Below are 20,494 nucleotides of genomic sequence, written 5' to 3' on the forward strand. Positions count from 1 at the left end.
GTTTCTAAACCCAACATATTTTGAGAATTATGCTTCAAGGTGCTTCAATGCTTTACGCTTTAGACTTTACTGGTCAGATGTGGTCCAGCTTTACTTACATTTGGCCATCTATATGGAAGGAATATGTTTTCTTGGAAGTGTAGTAAATTGTTCAATGGTGCAATTTTCTATACTTAAAAAAATGAAACGTAAACATTTCATAAGGCTAGTCAAATACCGATATAAGCATTGTTGTGCTATGTCTGATCCTTAGAGTCTGTGTCTCTAACAAACACTAGCTTTGAATACATTTTTCTATGAAATTTGCAAAAATAAAAAAAATCCCAATATTAAAAGGTGAAAATTTTATTGCATATGTATTAAACATTAAATAAATGGAAAAAAAGAGCCTTCCCCAATGGGGTACAGTGCAAATAGGTAGGGTAATGAAAATTAGAGGGACTAAATGGTGGGTGTATACAATATGCAATCTATAAGGCCCTGTTAATGAAACCTAACTATGGAGGTGCGCACCCTGAAATTTGCAAGTGGCGTCCCCGCTCACCGTTGGCTCTCCCTTCTATTCCCTGGATTATCCCTACACTAAATCAGTGCAACATAAAGTGACAAGTTCAACACTGTGTGAATCTGAAAAATACACAGCAATATAGACCAGATACCTATATAAAAAGCTTCAGAAATATAGCACTCATAAGTCAATGACAGTGGGTGCTAGTATGCAAAGTCAAATTTCTGAAAACACAGTGCTTGTAACCACCATTGGTCAACAGTATGAAGCAACAAATGCCAGTAAAAAGCCATAAAGTCAACATTGATTCACTATGTGAATATATATAAAGTGCGAATGTGAGGTATCAATAAACATGAACAATGGTTACTTCCTTCAGTGGTGAAGTCCCATATTGCTGCCTCAGCCGCAAAGCTTTTCCCCTGCACAACAGGTTCATCATGAGGCCTTGATGAAAGTGGGTAGATGTCCCATGATGGTGTGGCTGTGTAGTTCTGTGCACATATCTAGAATCCTTGTCTAACAGTCCCTGTATCTAGTAGCATACATAAACAGATCTTTAGAAATAGTATTTCTTAAGACCTTTTATGAGATGGTAATTAGGTCTGGGACTAGTCACAAGGGCATTAGTTCCTCGACTAAACATGTTATTACGCCCCTGTGCCCAACGTCATCACATGCGCAGGGCTTTGTACCCCTCAACATTGAGCTGAGGGTATATGCCTCCTGGCTTAGGAGAGGCTCATTGCGCGTGATCTGAAGTTGTCCACACTTCCGGTCATGCGCACACACCTCTCTGAAGCCGGGTCGCATAAACTGGGCCTTAGAAAAGCTCAATGCTAAGGGGAGCAAAGCTGTGATCATTTTATGTATGCTACTACATGAAGGAACATACGCATTATAAGTAAATAGTTGCTCCAAAAAACATGCACATACATGTGTTTTTGAGAGACAGTACAACTCTAAAGATAGGAAACTGTATTTCACATTTTTTTTATTTTATTAGGTTGATAAAACATGCATGCCACATGGATGTACAGAACAGACATATGTATTGCACGTAGATGTAAAAAACAGACCTACAGATTGCGTGACAATCCTGATGACATGTTGTCATTTTTTTCAAGATGTAAAAGGGTGGATTTTGTATATGTTCAGGAGAACCCAGACATACTATTATTGGAAGTTGATCGTAAAAGTACATCATAGGGACCATCCGTATAGCATCCGATTTCTATGCACACATCTCAAAGAAAAAAAAAATATGAAAAGTTATAGATAAATAGATGATAGAATAGATAGATGCCCTGCAGATATATAATTTCACAACGCCCCTACACATTATAAACTTGCATCCTTTAGTGCCTTTCATGTGGAGTTAATTCTACAGATGACTAAGCTTGTTTAACTTAATAATTAAATGGAAAAAAAATGTTGTGGCGTCCCCCCTATTTTATGAAACCAGTGAAGGTAAAGCAGACAGCTGAGAACTGATAATATCAGGCTGGAAAGGTCCATAGTTATTGGTTCCTTCTCAGCCTAAAAATACCAGCCATCAGCCACCCACAAAGTGGAGCATCACATGATATGCTCCAATTCTGGTGCTTTTCTCCAACTCCTCTCAATTGCTCTGTTCTGTTGGCAATTGGGGTAATGACATTTTGGGTTGATATCAGCTGTGAACTGTTACAAAAACACAGCTGACGTCAAGCCCTGGTGTTAGTAATGAAAAGATGTCTACCCATTGTCACGGTGGCTACTCACATACCTCCTCAGTACTGCCCCACTCACCATGCTTCCCTCCCGTCTTCTCCTCATGTCAGGTCTCCCTGCTGAGTTGCCTGCTGCAGCACTCCTTTCCACTGCTGCTTCTGCATGTCCCTTCCATCTGGCCTTAGGGGGCGTGGCCAGTCTCTTCAGGAATTTAACCCTTCCATGTCATGCAAAGATGGTTCCCTAACCTATCCTGGGAGAGCAGGCTCTATTTTAGGCAACTTCTCCTAACAAAATTGTCCAAACATGGTTACTAGCCAGCTGCTTCCTACTTTAAGCATACCTCCGTATACTGTCTCCCGTTAACAACCCGGCCCGTTAATGACTCTATCTGACCTCTATGCTCCTGACCTCGACTTTATACCCTTACCCTGTTCTGCTTGCCCCGACCATGGACTGTCTGACAACGCCTCTGTTTTGTCCTCCAGTACCTCATACCCACACCTCTGACTTTCTGGTCAGCTGCTGCAGTCTCGGGGACTGCCCTGGAGTGCTACATGATGTCTACCAACAGCCCAGCCTATCCTCCCCATCAGAGGCTCAAGTGAAAACCCAGTAGTCATTTAGTCAGGCCCCTCCAGTGTAAGACTGACTTGTCACACCCTCAAAAAAACCACACATGCACATTATTTTAAAAAAACACTCACCGACTCTCCCTGGTTCACCAATTTCTTTTTTAAAAAAAAACAGGTAGGTCCAATGTAATCCACAAATGGAAATCTGGAAAACATAAAAACAGACAAACAAAAATAAGACACTGTCCCTTGTTCATCAATTTATTAGAAAGCAAAGATCCCTCACACGTTCCACGTAGTCCAGGGCTTCCCACAACGTTCCCCAGTTCTGACAATCAAAGGCTGTGGAATCTTAAAAAAAACTACTTATAAACCTTGCTGTCTCTGTGCTAATTAGACCTATGACTAGTCGCAGTGGCATTAGTTCCCCTGACTAGTTGGTCCTTTTTCCATGTTAATATGCCCCCTGTCGTGAATGGTCATCTGAACTTCCGGTCATGCGCAGTGCACCTACTGGAGCTGGGAAACGTTCACCCAGCTTCAAAGGCATACTGATGTGGCCGAAATGAGCCACACACATGCGCAAGATTTCCAGGAGGTGGCTTTGACTGTGCGGTTTATAAGTAGTTTTTTAAACATTCATACTAGTGACTAGCGTTATACAGAGCTTGTTAGGGAGGGAATTTGGGCATACAGCTATGAATGCTGCTGGGTTGGAGGGTATAGAGGACCTGACAGGTTTACTTTAAACAAGATAGCTGTAGAATAAACTCCATATGAAAGACACTAAAGGGTGCAAGTTTATAAGATATAGCATGGTTTTGAAGTTATATATCTTCATGATATCTATCTATTTTATCTTTCTATCTTTTTTCTATACGGTATATACATATGATATATATCTATTTATTATCTATCTATTATATATAGTATCTTTCTATCATCTATCTATATCTTTATATAAGATTGCTTTATTATTTATGACAACTAGCTTTAATTTACATCGGGTATTATAGTATGTAAACAATTATGTTAAAACTGCATATTATAGGGATTCTAGGCTAGAAAAAAATGGCACACTCGCATAGCACTCTAATGACATACGGAATGACATACACAAGACACTCGTCCCTTTTTTTCGGGATGAGAATCAGAGCAATTTTTTATATGCTAGTGAGAGCGTACCCTAATACTGATTAAAATTTATACTTTTGGTATAGAAATCCATTTTGTGGTTGGTCAGAACAATTTTGTAATGTAAAGGTACCGTCACACTAAGCGACGCTCCAGCGATCCCACCAGCAACCTGACCTGGCAGGGATCACTGGAGCGTCGCTACACGGGTTGCTGGTGAGCTGTCACACAGGCAGATCTCACCAGCAATCAGTGATCAGCCTCCAGCCAGCAGCGACGCGTGGAAGCGATGCTGCGCTTGGTAACTAAGGTAAATATCAGGTAACCAACCTGATATTTACCTTGGTTACCAGCGCACACCGCTTAGCGCTGGCTCCCTGCACTCCTAGCCAGAGTACACATCTGGTTAATTACCCGATGTGTAGTCTGGCTATGTGTGCAGGGAGCAGGGAGCCGGCACTGACAGCATGAGAGCGGCGGACGCTGGTAACAAAGGTATATATCGGGTAACCAAGGAAAGGGCTTCTTGGTTACCCGATATTTACATTGGTTCCCAGCGTCCACAGAAGTCGGCTCCCTGCTCACTGCACATTCAGTTGTTGCTCTCTCGCTGTCACACACTGCGATGTGTGCTTCACAGCGGGAGAGCAACAACTAAAAAATGGTCCAGGACATTCAGCAACAACCAGCGAACTCACAGCAGGGGCCAGGTTGTTGCTGGATGTCACACACAGCAACATCGCTAGCAAGTTGTGCCTCAGCAGCGATGTTGCTAGCGATGTTGCTTAGTGTGACGTGGCCTTAAGCTAAAGACATGGCTGTAATGACGCTATAATACTGATTACATTTATACCTTTGGCAAAGAAATCTGCTTTGAGCTTCTTTAATCAACATTTGCAGTTTTCTGCTAATCAGATTTCAGTTCACAGGGGCCAGATTGTACACTGGGTCTTCTCCTCCCTGTCTGTGATTCCCTAGCCCCTCTGTCTGCCTCTAGTGTGTGAATGACAGGTTACTGCTGAGATTTCAACCAGAGGAAGCAGGTCATTTACAGACCGGAGGCGAAAAAACTGGGGAATCACAAACCGGGAGGAGAAGGCCCTGTCTACAGTCCATTGCCTGTGCAGCAAAATCTATTTAGCAGAAAACGTCAAATGCCAATTAAAGAAGAGCCACAAAACAGATTTATTTGCCAAAGGTATGAATGTAATCAGTATTACAGCGCCATTGCAGCCATATCTACAGTTTACATTACAAAATCATCCTGAGAAGTTCCATTTAGCTCACCTGACAAATTGTCCAGGGCCTCCATACACATTAAACAATCCGCTGAACTAGTTAATATTGGCTGGTTCAGATACCATTAGTCTAATAGGGTGCTTAAAGGGGTGGTTCACCCATTTTCATTACTGGCCACATTGATATGTTGAGAAACAAAGTTTCTCTCAAATACCTTGTGTTGCCAATAGTGCCTGTTAGCGGGACTATTGCAGTCCACTCATCCCTTCGCATGACCCCTGAGCTCCGTGACCTCTGATGTCCGGTGATGTCATCTGAGGCTGGCCCCAGTCTTCCTGAGTGACTGGGCTGTGGACGGAGTTTCACCACTCATCACAGCGCAGCATTACTCCTACTTGCAGCATTCTGCAGCAAAGGAAGAGAGCACATGAGATGCTGGGCTGTGAAGAGCGGTGAAACGCCATGCACAGCCCAATCACCCAGGAAGACTGCGGCATCACCAGACATCAGAGGTCACGGAACCCAGGGTCATGAAAATGGGGTGAGCGGACCGCAATAGCGCCACTCACACGCACTATTGGCAACACAAGGTATTTCAGAGGAACCTTGTATCTCAACATAATATCGATGTTGCCAGTAATGAAAACGGGTGAACCACCCCTCTAAAGGATTGAGTCTTTCAAATGTCAACATGCCTAATCATTTGATACTTTTAGATAGCCTGTTGAATAAAGTTGACCTGCAGGACCATAGTCCTACAAACCTTCAACTACATGTGCCATCTATGGCACCTCTTCTTATTAGTAGACTGCCACTTCTTCATTACTTTGCGGCTTGACATTATGGCAGTCTACCATCCAGAATAGGTGTTGAGGATGATCGCAGTTCAACTCTACCTTTTATCCATCCAAAATCACATTGTTGAATTGATTTTTTTTATTTTAGAGTGTATCCAACCTTGTGTTGAACATGATTGTGTAGTTTTATCTCTAACAGAGATGTGACTGCAGTAAATTATGTTTGGGATGTTTGTTATAATTCTATTTTTCGGTTTTGCCTAGCTCTCAGTTAATGGATTGCAATCTTGAAATCCTTTTAGAAAATGTAACTTGTTTACAGTCTGGCAGACAGAGGATGAATCTAAATAGGTATGACCCTCAAGTGATGCTTGTAGAGTAAATCATATCTATCAGTTTGTCTTATTTCTTAATATATAGCTTATTATTATTATTTTCTGTACTGACTAAATATACCATATGTCAAATAACCAAGTACTTATTACAGAAATAAAATAGAGATGGACTTAGAGTAAGATGGAAATGGAATAATTTAGAGAAACACACAAGCTGTCCTCCAGCCACCTGGCAAATTACATCTGTGCTGACCCATTGCTGGGTCACACTGCAGGAGGGGTTTCGTAGTGCCCTGAACTACATCGCTCTACTTCCACTTAGTAAAAATAGCTGCACAGGCATAGAATTAAGAAATAATATAGTTTTGGCCGCTGCTGCCACTAGTGTGAAGTTTCTATAAATGAAATAGGAGTCTGTCATTAGATTCATGCTGCCTGAGCCATGAATCAGAGTGTGGCGGCTTGATTGCAGCCAGATATGTTTTTCTCTGAAATAAGTAACAAAAAGACAGTTGCACTCTGTAATGCTAAGATATGTAGAACAATAAATATGGGAATATAGACATGCATTACTGATATGAAAAAAACATGTAAAAATTGAGATACTTAGCACACAAAATTGGCCAGGATTATGTGAACAAAAATGAGGTCACCTTGCCGCTGGCAGTCGGGCTCACAGAAACTTGGCCAATTTTGTGTGCGAAGTATCTCAATTTTTACTACAGAGTTCAGCTGTCTCTTTTTTGTTAATATGCTTCATGTTCAGCCTACACCTGTTCACATTAGAAAGGAAGGATGTGCCATCAGTTTTTTTCTTATATTTCTTGAAAAACTACAATCATGCAAAGAAAATATAGTTTGAAAAGCAGGTCGGCGACTTTATGGAGAGATCTGACTAGTCCAGTATTTTCCCTCGCCGGCTTCTTCCTGAACCCTCTAGTTGATTGACAGGTTTTGCCCATGTGTGTGTACATAGGGAGAGACGTGTCAATCAGCTGTAGTGGTACTGGGAAAAAACGGCCTGGGGCCATACCAGACTAGTTGGCTTTTCAAACTATATTGCTAAAAAGAATGACATATCCAACTGCAATCAAATGTCCTGGGCACCATGACTCTAACTACAGGTTCTCTTTAATAGAGTATTAGGTTTAAAGGGGTTGTCCACTACTTGGCCAACTCCTTCTTATATCCATTGTTTGGTCACATTAAAAAAAAAAGCTTATACTCCCCTCCCATGGCAGTGCTGTTCCAGAGCTCATATTCCCAGAGTTCACGTGAAGTTGTGACATGACACGAACCCCGCATCCAATCACCGCCAGCTTCTCTCTCCCCACCTTTAGATCAATGAGTAATCAACAGGAAGTGAGACCTGTGGCTGATACTCACTTCCTCTTGATTACTCATTCTTCGAAGGTGGGAAGTGAGATGCCGGCGGTGATTGGGCGCGAGGGTCAGAGGGCAGGGGCACAACCTCACGTGAGCCCTGGGAAAATGCACACTGGCGCATCGCCGCAATGGGAGGGGAGTATAATCATTTTTATTTTAATTCTTTTAATAGGGAATTAGAAGAGGTTGTCCTCGTAGTGGACAATCCCTTTAATTAGAAATGTATAAATCTGTGTTCTCTGAACTCTAACTTATGTTGCTTTCAAGCAGCCTGGAGGTAGTAAGAGGCCATAACAGAAATGTAGGCCATATTCACACAATTTTTCCCATCTGCGTGCTCTCTATTTTCTGCCATTGTGGGAAATACTGAGAATTATATTGCAGCACCTACAATTTGGATACTCAGTTCGTACAGTTTGTACAGTACAGATTCTGAACTTATGCTGAGTATGGTACCAAGTGGATCTTCAGTGTCATTGTACAGTCATGCAGTATTTGAGTTTCTCATACCGCTTTGTACTTGTACCATACTCTAAATGTCGCCACTGTGATACAATACATTCTAATACACATCTGCAAGAAAACCACTGATTGCAGAATAGGCATGAAAGCTTTCTGAACCTTTCCTAATCAGTCTCATCAAAGCCCATCTTAGGCCCGTTTCACACGTCAGTGAAAAACAGTGACGTTTTTCACTGGCGTGTAAAACACGCACATGTCCCTGCTTGTCTAAGTGCAATCCGGGCTCCGTTCTCCGTGGCCCGTGATTGCACCTAGAAAACAACTCACCTGTGCGCGCTCCCGCTGTCCATGGTGCTGATCGCTCCCGCGGTGCAGCATCCGGCCGGCGGTGACCCCCGCAGCAGCTGCTTCCGGGTCGGCTGTGTCGCGCATAATGAATATGCGCGACAGTAATGAGCCGGCTCAGAAGCAGCAAGCAGAACGGGCTGCAGAGGACATCGCTGGACGCCGGGTGAGTAAAAATGATTTTTATTTTAAAAGTACGTTTTTTTCTGGCACGTGTTTCACGGACCACACCACTGCGTGGTCCGTGGAACATCAGTGATGCCAGAAAAAAATGGACATGTTTCCGTGCGGCAATCACGCACACGCGGGTACGCTGCATGGAGACACGTGCAGTGAAAAATCACTAACGTGTGAGCAGACCCATTCATTATAATGGGTCTGCGTATGTCAGTGATTCTGGTATGTTTTAAAAAAAGCACAAACGTCCCAGAATCACTGACGTGTGAAAGGGGCCTTAGTCTGAGGTTTTTACATGCACTTATCGTTAAGTAATCATTTTTAACACTTCGTAAGATTTTGGTAAAAGGTTAGCAAAGAAGCAGATTCAGTACCATGTCCTTCACTTACCTGACCTTCCTGCTTCCTTCACTGCCGTGCTACGTCGCTGGTGTCCGTGTATAAGTAATTACTTGATTGCTCTTCCTCCATTTTTTATGCCCTCACAGCAGTTTTGATCCTTGGATGAACTCCGTGCAGACTGTAGTGAAGGTTGTTACATTTCCCTTTTCTTTGTCAGACAAGTTGAAGTACTTGTCTGAGGCAGATATGAATAGCAGCCTCTGAAGGAACATGTAGCATATTCTTCCTAACCTTACTACACAATTCGCTTTGTTCAAATTGTTCTACACTTTTTAATTGAATGTTTAAAAGAGATGAGAGGAAGAGGCAAAACTAAAATTCACATGTTTGCATGGATTTTCGCATGAAATTCGATTTACAGAAAATTTACTCTGTATATTTAATGTCCCTGTGGAGAGACCTGGAAAGAAAAGTAAGATGTTAAAATAAAAAAAAAACAAAAACTAACAACCTCTTAGGGCCTGTGCACACTTTGCAGATTTGTAGCGTTTTTCTCACTTTTTGTTCTGCGCAGATTTGTCACAAAACCCAAAGTATTTCCAGATGCCTGCAAAGTGAATGAGAATCCTGAAGTCTCATGCACACGATGCTTATTTTTTATTTGCAGATTTGGTGCAGATTTATTTCTTAAGTATGTCAACTCTTTCAGCATTTTTGCTGCAGATTTCACTTACAATCAGTCGAGAAAAATGTGCACCAAAAATGCATGTACAAAATGTGGCAAAAACACTTCTATTTTATGCAGCATGTTCCAGCCAAGATTTCTGCAAAAAATGTTTAAAGAGGACTTACCATCAGTATTTTCCTATGTAAACTAAAGCCAGTGCTATACTGGCACTATCATGCTGATTCTATACATACCTTTAGTTGTGAGATCAGATGTATAGTTTCTGAAATATAGGCCAGTAAAGTTTGTGAAATAAACTGTTACTTGACTGGTACAAGCTGAAGAATATCTAATAGGTGGGTCGGGTTCTGCTAGTTATTCCCGCCTCTGTCTGCCTGCCTGTCCTTCCTCTTCCTGTCTCTGTTATTACAAGGAAGGAGGGAGGAAGGAGGGAGGAAAGAGAGGCAGGCAGACAGGGTAGGTAACATCCGATCTCACAACTAAAGGTATGTCTAGAATCAGCATGATAGTGCCGGTATAGCACTGGCTTTAGTTTATATATGATAATCCTGGTGGTTGGTTCTCTTTAAAGTGTGCACATACCATTATACTCACCTCACCACTCTCCTCTCAGGCTCCTCATCGTCTCCTCATCACATGATATCACAATGTGTGCTGTGCTTGTTACGTGCATGCATGGGAACCATCCTAAGCCTCATCAGAGCTGCAAGTCCTGGCTTAGTGTAAAGAGGCCCCAGGATTTCAGCACTTGCTGCGGCAAAGAAAAGATGAGGACTGGATGGGTGACAGTAAGGAGCAGAAGGGCGTTGACAGTGGGGTGAGTATAAGGGTTTTATTTTTTATTTTATTTTTTTTCATTTAACCGTTTGATGGCTCTTCTTGGCTCAGTGGCTGCCATTTTGCATTTTAACTAATGTGGATTTTTTTTCTACTATTCAAGTAGAATTCAATTCCACTCAAATATATATGCCCAACTCTTATCGTTTTACTGTAAGGGTTTGCTCACATCTACGTATAAATAAAAAATCAGTCTGATTATCATCCAAAAAAGTTGGACGAGTGAAATCCATTAGGTATTCCATATGGCATGCGAGTTCTATTCGAGTGTGTATTCTTTTTCTTCCCTACCATTTGTAAGACATGCGTATGCAATGCGTTTTTTTTCTCACCTACTATCCATATGCAGTATGTTTTTTTTTCTTGGCAACTACTTTTCTGCAATCGTTTACAGGAGCATAAAAATCTTACGGCCTATAGATGATCCGTGTGCCTTTTGTTTTTATTCTCGCACCCATAGACCTTCACTGGTGAGTCGCGTCTGATATAAACGAGACCATGCACAGCATGCTGCATTTTTCTTCTCAGGCTAAAAACAGCTGAGGAAAAAAATTGCAGATCAGCACTGCCTTATTGTTTAACATTGGTGTGATTGCAATCTGCTTTTTTTATCAATTGCACTCTGATTATGCATACACCAATATAAGTGAACCATTAGGCGGGCTTTACATGTTGCGACATCGATAGCAATTGCTAGCGATGTCTAGCGCGATAGTACCCGCCTCCGTCGCACATGCGCTATGTGATTGCTGCCGTAGCGAACATTCTAGCTACGATTCACACGCACATACCTGCTCAGCGACGACGCTGTGACTGCCGAACAATCCCTCCTTCAAGGGGGAGGTGCGTTCGGCGTCACAGCGACGTCACCGCAATGTCACTAATCAGCCGGCCAATAGAAGCGGAGGGGTGGAGATGAGCGGGACATAACATCTCGCCCACCTTCTCCCTTCCGCATTGCCATCGGGACGCAGGTAAGGAGATGTTTGTCACTCCTGCGGGTTTACACACAGCGATGTGTGGAGCTGCAGGAACGACAAACAACATCGTACCTGCGGTCGAACCGACATTATGGAAATGAATGACGTTACACAGATCAGCGATATTGTTCGCTTCTGTGCTCGTTCATCATCGCACCTAGGATTTACACGTTGCGATGTCACTACCGGCGCCGGATGTGCGTCCCTAACGACGTGACCCCGACGATATATCGGTAGCGATGTCGCAACGTGTAAAGCCCCCCTTAGAGTTATGTTTTTCACGTAAATGGATGACATACAGGGCAATATAAACTTACAAATAGGTGGCTGAGGAATGTTATAAGCTATGCAAACCAACAGTTCTTTCTTTGCTCTGCAATAGTTTATTATAGGATTAGTAAAGGGCAGAAGCGTTCAGTCTTAACTGCGAACAGATGGGGCTACAAACCCATAGACTTTCTAGTGAGCTGGTACACCATTCATTTCTAGCCAAAAAATAAACTAAGCACTAAAGCCTTTCCTTTGAGTTCTCAGAATCCAGACCACACAAAGCAAAAACTGCTTGGCTATAACATATTAAAAGTTTTTTAAAACTTTAATTAGTTACAATGAGCAAATTTGCTGCTAAAATTTGGCCTAGAAATTGAATTTGCATCAAGTCTTTATTTCCTCTCCTTCAACACGCAGTGTCTTCACTATACGCTTGAGTTCCGTCACCGACTAGGCATGGTCACCATAGCGCACATCGACACGTCATAATGTTATGTGCATCACTTCTGGCCTAGCCAACTACTTGAGTGATACATAGATAGATTCAGGAGAATCTAAATTTCAAGGCAAATTGAATTGGCCTCAAGTAAATTTACTGATCACTAATATCCATAAATACATACTGTATTTGCCATTAAGATAAACATGGTCATTTGTTTCTGGCGTATTTATGGAGAGATTTGTGATTAACACGCTAATATAACTATAGTGTATTCTCCTGATGGTCACCTAACATATTGACCGGTCGTCTGATATATAATTGTCACAATGTGATTGGCTATAAAAGCAAACACAATTTAGAAAGATTACTGTGTGTGCTGTATCACAACTAGTGAATGTAATGTAAATGTCAATTTATTCTCCATGTTGAATGTAATTTATGAATTGGCAGGGTGCAGAGAACATTGGCAGACCTTGCCAATCTCTTCAGTTATTACAGTTTTCGTTAGAGGTCAGTTTTCCCATTGTTACTGCCTGGGGCCTGATAGAGCTTTCAGCAAATAGATAAATAATGCATTCAAAAGTAAACGTTTTACTAAGTCTTCCGAAACATTTTCCGTTTTGGCCTCCTACCCAATTCATGGTGATGTTTTGTCTCTGTGAGTTAGGAGTCAGAGATTGGTAGTAGTACTATTGTTTAACAGTGACTTAGGGGGGCTTTACACGTTGCGACATCGCTACCGATATATTGTCGGCATCACATCGTTAGTGACGCACATCCGGCGCCGGTAGCGACATCACAATGTGTAAATCCTAGGTGCGACGATGAACGAGCACAGAAGCGTACAATATCGCTGATTTCCATAATGTCGGTTCAACCGCAGGTACGATGTTGTTTGTCGTTCCTGCAACTCCACACATCGCTGTGTGTAAACCCGCAGGTGCGACAAACATCTCCTTACCTGCATTCCAACGGCAATGCGGAAAGGAGAAGGTGGGTGGGATGTCCCGCTCATCTCCGCCCCTCCGCTTCTATTGGCCGGCCGATTAGTGATGTCGCGGTGACGTCGCTGTGACTCCGAACGCATCTCCCCCTTGAAGGAGGGATTGTTCGGCAGTCACTGCGACGTCGCCGAGCAGGTATGTGCGTGTGAAGCTGCCGTAGCGATAATGTTCGCTACAGCAGCAATCACCACATATCGAATGTGCGACGGGGGCAGGTGCTATCGTGCTGGACATCGCTAGCAATTGCTAGCGATGTCGCAACGTGTAAAGCCTGCCTTATACTCGCTAGTCCTACCACCTCTCTCTGACTCCTCTACCACCCCTATTAAGCAGCTGAGGACTATAGTGTCATATGAAATAATGTGCATAAAATATATTTTTCATTTGTGTACCATTAAACGGGCATTGGTGGACAATGTGGAGCGTCTCATGCTGACTGCACTCCCAACATCCCAGTAGCTTTGTTAGTCAAGAGCGGACATGTCATTAGTGCAAACTTTGCAACTGCACAGGGGCCCAATAGATAAGGGGGCCCATTTTCACCCTCGGAGAAGGTGGAATTGTGCATTTTGAGGAGTCATTGGATCGTATATGACCCAGATACTGTTCTTGCTCAAGGGGCCCTTTTGTGTCTGTGTTAGTGTAGGTTCCATTCCTGTATCGCCAGGTCCATCAGTGGCAGCTCAATGGCTTTCATGTTCTGTTTTCCTCCTAAAGTTCTTTGTAATTAAGGCATGGAGGAGGGAGCTGAGAAGGTGAGATGTAGTTTACAGTGCCATTATGGCCATAGTCCCTCTACAGGGCCTGCTTGGTAGTACAATCTGATTGTTTCCTCTTCCTGCTGCACTAAACACGAAAAGGTAGAGGTGCTGAGTATTAGAGAGAACAGGGGGGGGAGGCACATTACAGATCACAGGGACACTTTACTGGAATTCTGATCAGAACAGCTGCAGCACGAATCTGTTTTATTTTTAAGTAAAAAGACTGAAACAATGTATTCATAATGGAGAATTATGCTTTTCCATGCAGTGAGCCACTCCTCATACGTTGAGAAATTCTGGAATTAAAGGATATGGTTATCTTTGGTTTCATTTTTACCTAAATGGACATATTTATAGCTACAAATACATTTTTGCAGTTCAGATCATTAAAAGTGTTCAAAAATTTGGCTTTTACAGTTTCTATGCATGGCAGTATATATCTGACTGCAAAGTGACTTAATGGGAATCTGTCATTAAGAAAAAGCTATTAACCTGCAGATATGGGGTTAATCTGCATGCTAATAGTGTTTTTGGGCTATGTGGCCACAGCACTGAGAGCCCTGTTGCCGGGAGGAAATGATCTTTATTAATCCTGGCAGCCTCAGGCTTTCAGTTTTAGGGGTGTGGCTTCAGTCACTGCTCTGTGCATAGTGAGTGGTGGCTGTAACCACGCCCCTGGCACTGACAGCCAGCCAGCTCTGTGCAATTACAAGGTTTGGTGTGTACCAGTAGAAGGATTTCTACATTTAAAGGAAACACATACAAAATTATGAATAATGATGCTTTATTCGCTTACTTATTAACCACCTCCTTTTGGTTTAAATTGGAGCTTCCCTGAAAGGTCTTAAGAGCTAAGCCTGGCTCCCATCTCTTCTCCTGTTCAGATAAAGTCTGTTTGTGTACATTGCGAGGCATGTCGTTATAGTTAGCTACCATCCAAGATAAAGGTACCCCTTGACATGGTTGAATGGCTTTTTCATTTCTTGATTAAAAAATGTTAAAGTACCTTACCTTTTTTATTACAGGTATAGTAATAGGGGAGTTCATGTATTCGACAACCACAGTGTGCTGACGCAAAGTTTATAATAAGAGCTTAGAAGAGTATTGGGAGTGGGGATGGTTTATGTAATTAAAGGAAACGCATTAAAAAAAATACAATGAATAAAAATGCTTAACATGTTTACATATCAAATGTCCTTGGTTTTAGTTAGAGTTTCCTTTTAAGTATATATCTTGGGTCTAATGCGGGCATCACACGAGACGATCTATGGTGCGATATGTCGTTTGGGTCACGGTTTCCGTGACCCACATCCGGCATCGTTTGCGACGTCGTTTCGTGTGACACCTACGAGCGTCTCAGAACGATCGCAAATCGGTTACAAATCGTGTATCGTTTACACGTCGTTTATTTTTAAAAAATCGTTTATTCTTCTTTGTACTGGTTGTTCATCGTACCCGGGGTAGCACACATCGCTCCGTGTGACACCCCAGGAACGATGTAAATATTTCAAAAGACTGACCTGCACATCCTACAAGTGTGTATAGGTGCCAGCTGAAAAAACCTAGCAAATACAAAATGGATACAGCCGCACATTAAATGCCATCAATGTATAAGGGAACTCTGGTACTGCATTACTGCTATATGAAAACATGAGATTTTTAGTTTATGAATTGGCCAATGCATGTAAGCCCGGACACCAAACGGCAAGGTAAATCTCAATATTCCGGGTTCCTAACTAAAATGCCACTATCTAGGTTAAAAACATCCATGCCTGGGCAGCTAGACTAAAAATCTAACTTGAAATGCCACTATCTGGACTAACCTCCATGTCTGGGCAGCTAGGACTCCTGGTATAAGGATTGTGAACACAGCCTGGTTTATAGGGCGGAGTGCTCAGTCAGAAAAAAACTCACTGCAAATATTTGAAAAGACTGACCTGCACATCCTACAAGTGTGTATAGGTGCCAACTGAAAAAACCTAGCAAATACAAAATACATTTTGTATTTACCCCGGGAACGATGAACTGCAGCTCACCTGCGGCCGCCAGCAATGCTGAAGGAAGAAGGTGGGCGGGATGTTTACGTCCCGCTCATCTCCGCCCCTCCGCTTCTATTGGCCGGCGGCTTCCCTTCGGGAAGTGGATGTTCGCCGCCCACAGCGACGTCACTCAGCAGGTAAGTACGTGTGACAGGGGTTTAACGACTTTGTGCGAGACGGGCAGCGATTTGCCCGTGATGCACAAACAACGGGGGCGGGTACGATCGCTCGTGCGATCGCACGATAGATCGTATCGTGTGACGCCTGCATAAGTTGCCAACCTCTTAAATCAATTATTTGGAAAAATCAGTAAGTGCCAGTCTACCATGCTTCACTGGCTAACAAAGGTATTGTCTGACAGTGTAGAATCCAAGAATAAAGGAAGCAAGATAAAGAAACATATGGAGAAGTCAGATCACTTAAAGGAGTCAATAATACCATCAGATTTATGCTTGCCAATCTGAGGACAGCAAAAACAGGCACAGAGTCTGACATGTTGCTTACTAGGCTTCTAGCTGTAGTTTTCATAAGATCACTTTTGTCTGCTGCAGCTCTGCCAGTCCTCTCAATGATCAGCTCTTTATAAACCACTCACACCATTGAATGACATCCCGCTCCCTGTGCATAGGCAGAAAGCAGACAATCAGTGATTGAGGAAGAGCAGCTGTGATAGTTGGAGCTCTTAAATACTGAGGACTACTTAGGAAGTGCTTTTCACTGAGAGGACTAGCAGAAATCCAACAAATAAACCGTGTTTTATCAAGATGTTGGATATGTGACCCAACATTAGAATCAGGGTCACAGATGGGCAGCAAATACCTGGTGACAGAGTCTACCTAGTGATGCTGTGTCATATTTTGAGAACCCTTGGGCCTCCATCATTTAGGAAATGATGGCATGTCCTGACAATAGTTCTTCAAATATTATGGAGGAAAAACCGCTTCAAAAGTTGTTCATAGTAGGCAATGTTAGAATGTAGAGCTCATTAATAAAGTTACTCTCTAATAGCACATCATCTTCTCCATGTAATTTTTATTGTGCCCAGGATTAAGAACAAGCGCTAGTGATGCTAAAATTCTTGGAAACTCCAACTGCATTCTGCTGTTTCCTGGATACTTGTCTTCACTCATTATTCCAGAATGACATTTGGGTCTTCAGTAAAGTCCAATGCTTTAATCAGCCCATCTGATCCAGTCCTGCTGGAAGACAAAAAAAAAGTACATTTTTGCATGTATTCAGTGGCACAAAGTACCTTATTTTTCAGTTCATAAGACACACCGGATTACAAGACGCATCCCAAATTTAGAAAAAAGGTTAAAAAAAGGCTCCGTCTTATAAGCCGGTGGTGTCTTACCGTGGGGGGCAGCAGCAGTGGTGTAGTGGGGTTACAGGAGGCAGGGGTAGTAGTGGAGCAGGGTGATGGTGCAGAGGGGGGCCCAAATGCTCACGGCTGGCGGCGGCACTGTGAGGTAGGCAAACACTAATAAACTGTTAGCAGTGTGGGCTTCAAAGAAATGGCACCCGGAGTCGGCGCGGGCGCAGATTGAGCTATCGGCTCAATGACAAGTCAAGATCTCATCTGCGCACGTGCCACCTCCGGGAGCAATTTTCCTCAAGTCCATTGCTGGGAGATCAACGGGTCGGAGTCAGCACGTGCGCAGATAAAATCTTGAGCCAAGAACTTCATCTGCGCACGCGCCAACTCTGAGAACCATTGTTTGAAGCATTGCCGACATGGCACCTACCTCTCAGCCCACAGCTCGCAGCACACCACCCGCAGCAACGCCCCTGCCTCCTGCTACCTCTCTCCACCACATTCGCAAAGATGCACCCCTCATTTTCCTCCCAATTTTTTTTTAACAAATTGAGCAAATTGCCCCAAATTCATTAAAAGTTACATTCCTGCATGCATTTGGCACATTGTAAACTGTCCTTTAGTTATAGTAGATATAGGTTAGTGTCAACATTTTTCTTTTTTGGTTTTAGTATTCCTAAATCTGTTCAGAAGTTGCAGCCCATGCCCAGTTTTTAAGTTATTTTTCAATTTTGAAGCACAAAAATTATTTTTTTGCATAGTTTAGTTGCACATCATGATTTGTGCATATTTTCTGTGGAATTTATGCAAGTGTACGGGCAATTATTTTTCAACTTTTCCTCAGAAATCTTGCAAAAAATTGCTTATTATTTATATACCCAAGGTTCACAAACCCCCAGCAAGAAGAAAAACAAAAGTTTTAATCACCCTCCTTTTTCCTCATCCAAATTTTAAAAAGTTATGGCTCCAGGGAAGCTAATACACTATATCACAAGCTTTATCTTATAAACTGTACATCCCTGATGGGGAAAAAAGGTCTTTAGTAAAATCCTCTGTCTCTTAAAGGGAACCTGACAGCCAAATCAACACCTAGAAAATAATTATATGGCTGCATTTGTGTTTTATGACTGATTACAGGTACCACCATTGTATGGGGAAAGTTCATAGACAGTATATGGTGTTTCTCGTCTTTTCAAACTTCTTTGAAAGACCTTAACTAGTCGAAAAAGGCAGGTAAGACGAGCAGACCAGTCCTGCCCCGTCTACCAGTCGGCCTCACTTTCTCTTCCCTGAACTCTGCATCCCGGGCTGCTTGGTAGCGCAGTGACTTGAGATCCACTGCACATGTCCTATCTACTGTACATGTCTGGGCTTAAAGCCACAATGCACAAGCCCAAAGTCGCGGTGATCACAGGCAGAAATGGGATGCAAAATTGTAAGTCTTCAGTCAGTGTTCAGTGAACGCGCAGTTGTCAGATGGGGCAGGACTGGTCTGTCCGTAGTGTATGCCTTTTCAACTGCTCAACCTCCTTTGGATATGTGGCAAAAATGTTTAAAAGGTGAGTATCACCATATACTGTAAACTTTCCCAATACAATGGGCTTCCCTACCATCAGTCTTACAAGATAATTGCAGCCATATAATTAGTTCATAGGTGTTGATCCAGCTATCTGGTTCCCTTTAAAGGGGTTTTTACCACTGACTACATTCATAAACTATCAACAGGGCACATCTTAGGGTCTTTGGGACCCCCATTCTCCAGATCAGTGAGAGTTTCAGTTATTTTACACTGATCACACATTAATCACAAACTCTGTGTGAATTGAGCAGAAATGAGCACTCCTTGCATGTCTATATCACTGACAGAACAGCTGTCTGTCTTAGGCCTGCGACACACATCCGGCACGGAGACACGGGAAGCAATGCTACCCTATTGTAGCAGGCACACACACGTAAAACCACACGGAACGTGTGTCCGTGTGCGTTTGTACGTGTTTGCATTTTTCAAAGCGCTGACATGTCAATGTTTTCTCCCGCAGCACGGGTGTCACATGGCCCACACCCGTACCACACCGGTGTAGTGTGGATGCGGTCCCGTGTGACACGCGCCGGAGAAAACACATGTGTCAGTGAAAAAAAAAAACATTAACTCACCTTCTCCAGCCCTCCTGTCTCTGCCGCTGCTGCCTCTTGCTGCCGACCGCCGCTCATTATTCTCATTTAATATTCACTTCACTGCCTGGCGGCAGCAGCAGCAGCGGGGAGACGGGAGGGCTGGAGACCGAAGATCAGCAACACGGACAGCAGCGCGGACAGCAGGAAGGACCACGTGAGTATGTAAATTATAGCACACGTAGAACACACGTGGCCCGCATATACCAGAGACACGTACTTACCTGCACGCAACACGCAGGGGAAATAAGTGTCTCTCGGCACGTGCGTGATTTTCACGTGAGTGTGTCGGAGGCCTTAGGCCTGTTTCACATGTCAGTGAAAAACACAAACGTTTTTTACTGTCGTGTAAAGAGCGCATATGTCCCTCCGTGTTTCGTGATTTACGACACACGTGAGTTGTCCATGTGCAGTCTGTGATACGTGATCCGTACTCCGTGATTGCACATGGCGATAAACTCACCTGCCCCCGCTCCTGCTTCCGGTTTGGCTGTGGCTGCATACATGAATATGCATGAGAATAAGTAGCTGCCTCTGCAGCAGAAGCCGGAGAGAAGCAGCTCTGGAGAAAGTGAGTTGAAAATGTTTTTTATTTTCAATGTTCGTGTTTTTCTGGTACGTGTTTCATGGACCACACCATAGTATGGTCCATGGGACATCAGTGATGCCAGAAAAAAATGGACATGACTCTGCGCGGCAATCACGGACATGCGTGTACGCTGCACGGAGATACCAATCATTAGATCAGATCCTGCCGAGATTCATTGGGAAAAAAGTTCTGCAAACATATCTTTTTCTCCGTTTTTAACTTGTAAACTTAGCCTTAAGGCCGCTTTACACACTGCGATCTCGCTAGCGGGCTTTTTGGGGCTGATTAAAGTGGTGAACCAGGGCATATGTTTGTGTTTTTTATTTATAATAAAGGATTTTTTCGGGCGTGTGTGTTTATTTACTGTAATTTACAGATTAATCA

At 43.0% G+C, this 20,494-nt stretch overlaps 2 protein-coding genes across 3 annotated transcripts in view; one reads left to right on the forward strand and one right to left on the reverse strand.

Annotated features, from left to right (window-relative positions):
- The window catches only part of LRRC20 (leucine rich repeat containing 20), a 706,926-nt gene that overhangs the window by 361,351 nt on the left and 325,081 nt on the right, over positions 1–20,494 (forward strand). The window lies entirely within an intron of this gene.
- LOC142309783 (ropporin-1-like) overlaps positions 17,047–20,494 on the reverse strand; it is a 60,510-nt gene continuing 57,062 nt past the window's right edge. Inside the window, exon 6 of one of the 2 annotated variants that reach the window (XM_075347234.1) lies at positions 17,047–17,230. In XM_075347234.1, the coding sequence (XP_075203349.1) occupies positions 17,164–17,230 (67 nt within the window). In that variant the 3' untranslated portion in view covers positions 17,047–17,163. Of the gene's footprint in view, positions 17,234–20,494 lie in introns of both variants that reach the window. The other variant, XM_075347233.1, reaches the window with a different exon arrangement.

Source organism: Anomaloglossus baeobatrachus, chromosome 5 (assembly GCF_048569485.1).
Source record: "Anomaloglossus baeobatrachus isolate aAnoBae1 chromosome 5, aAnoBae1.hap1, whole genome shotgun sequence".
Taxonomy (NCBI): domain Eukaryota; kingdom Metazoa; phylum Chordata; class Amphibia; order Anura; family Aromobatidae; genus Anomaloglossus; species Anomaloglossus baeobatrachus.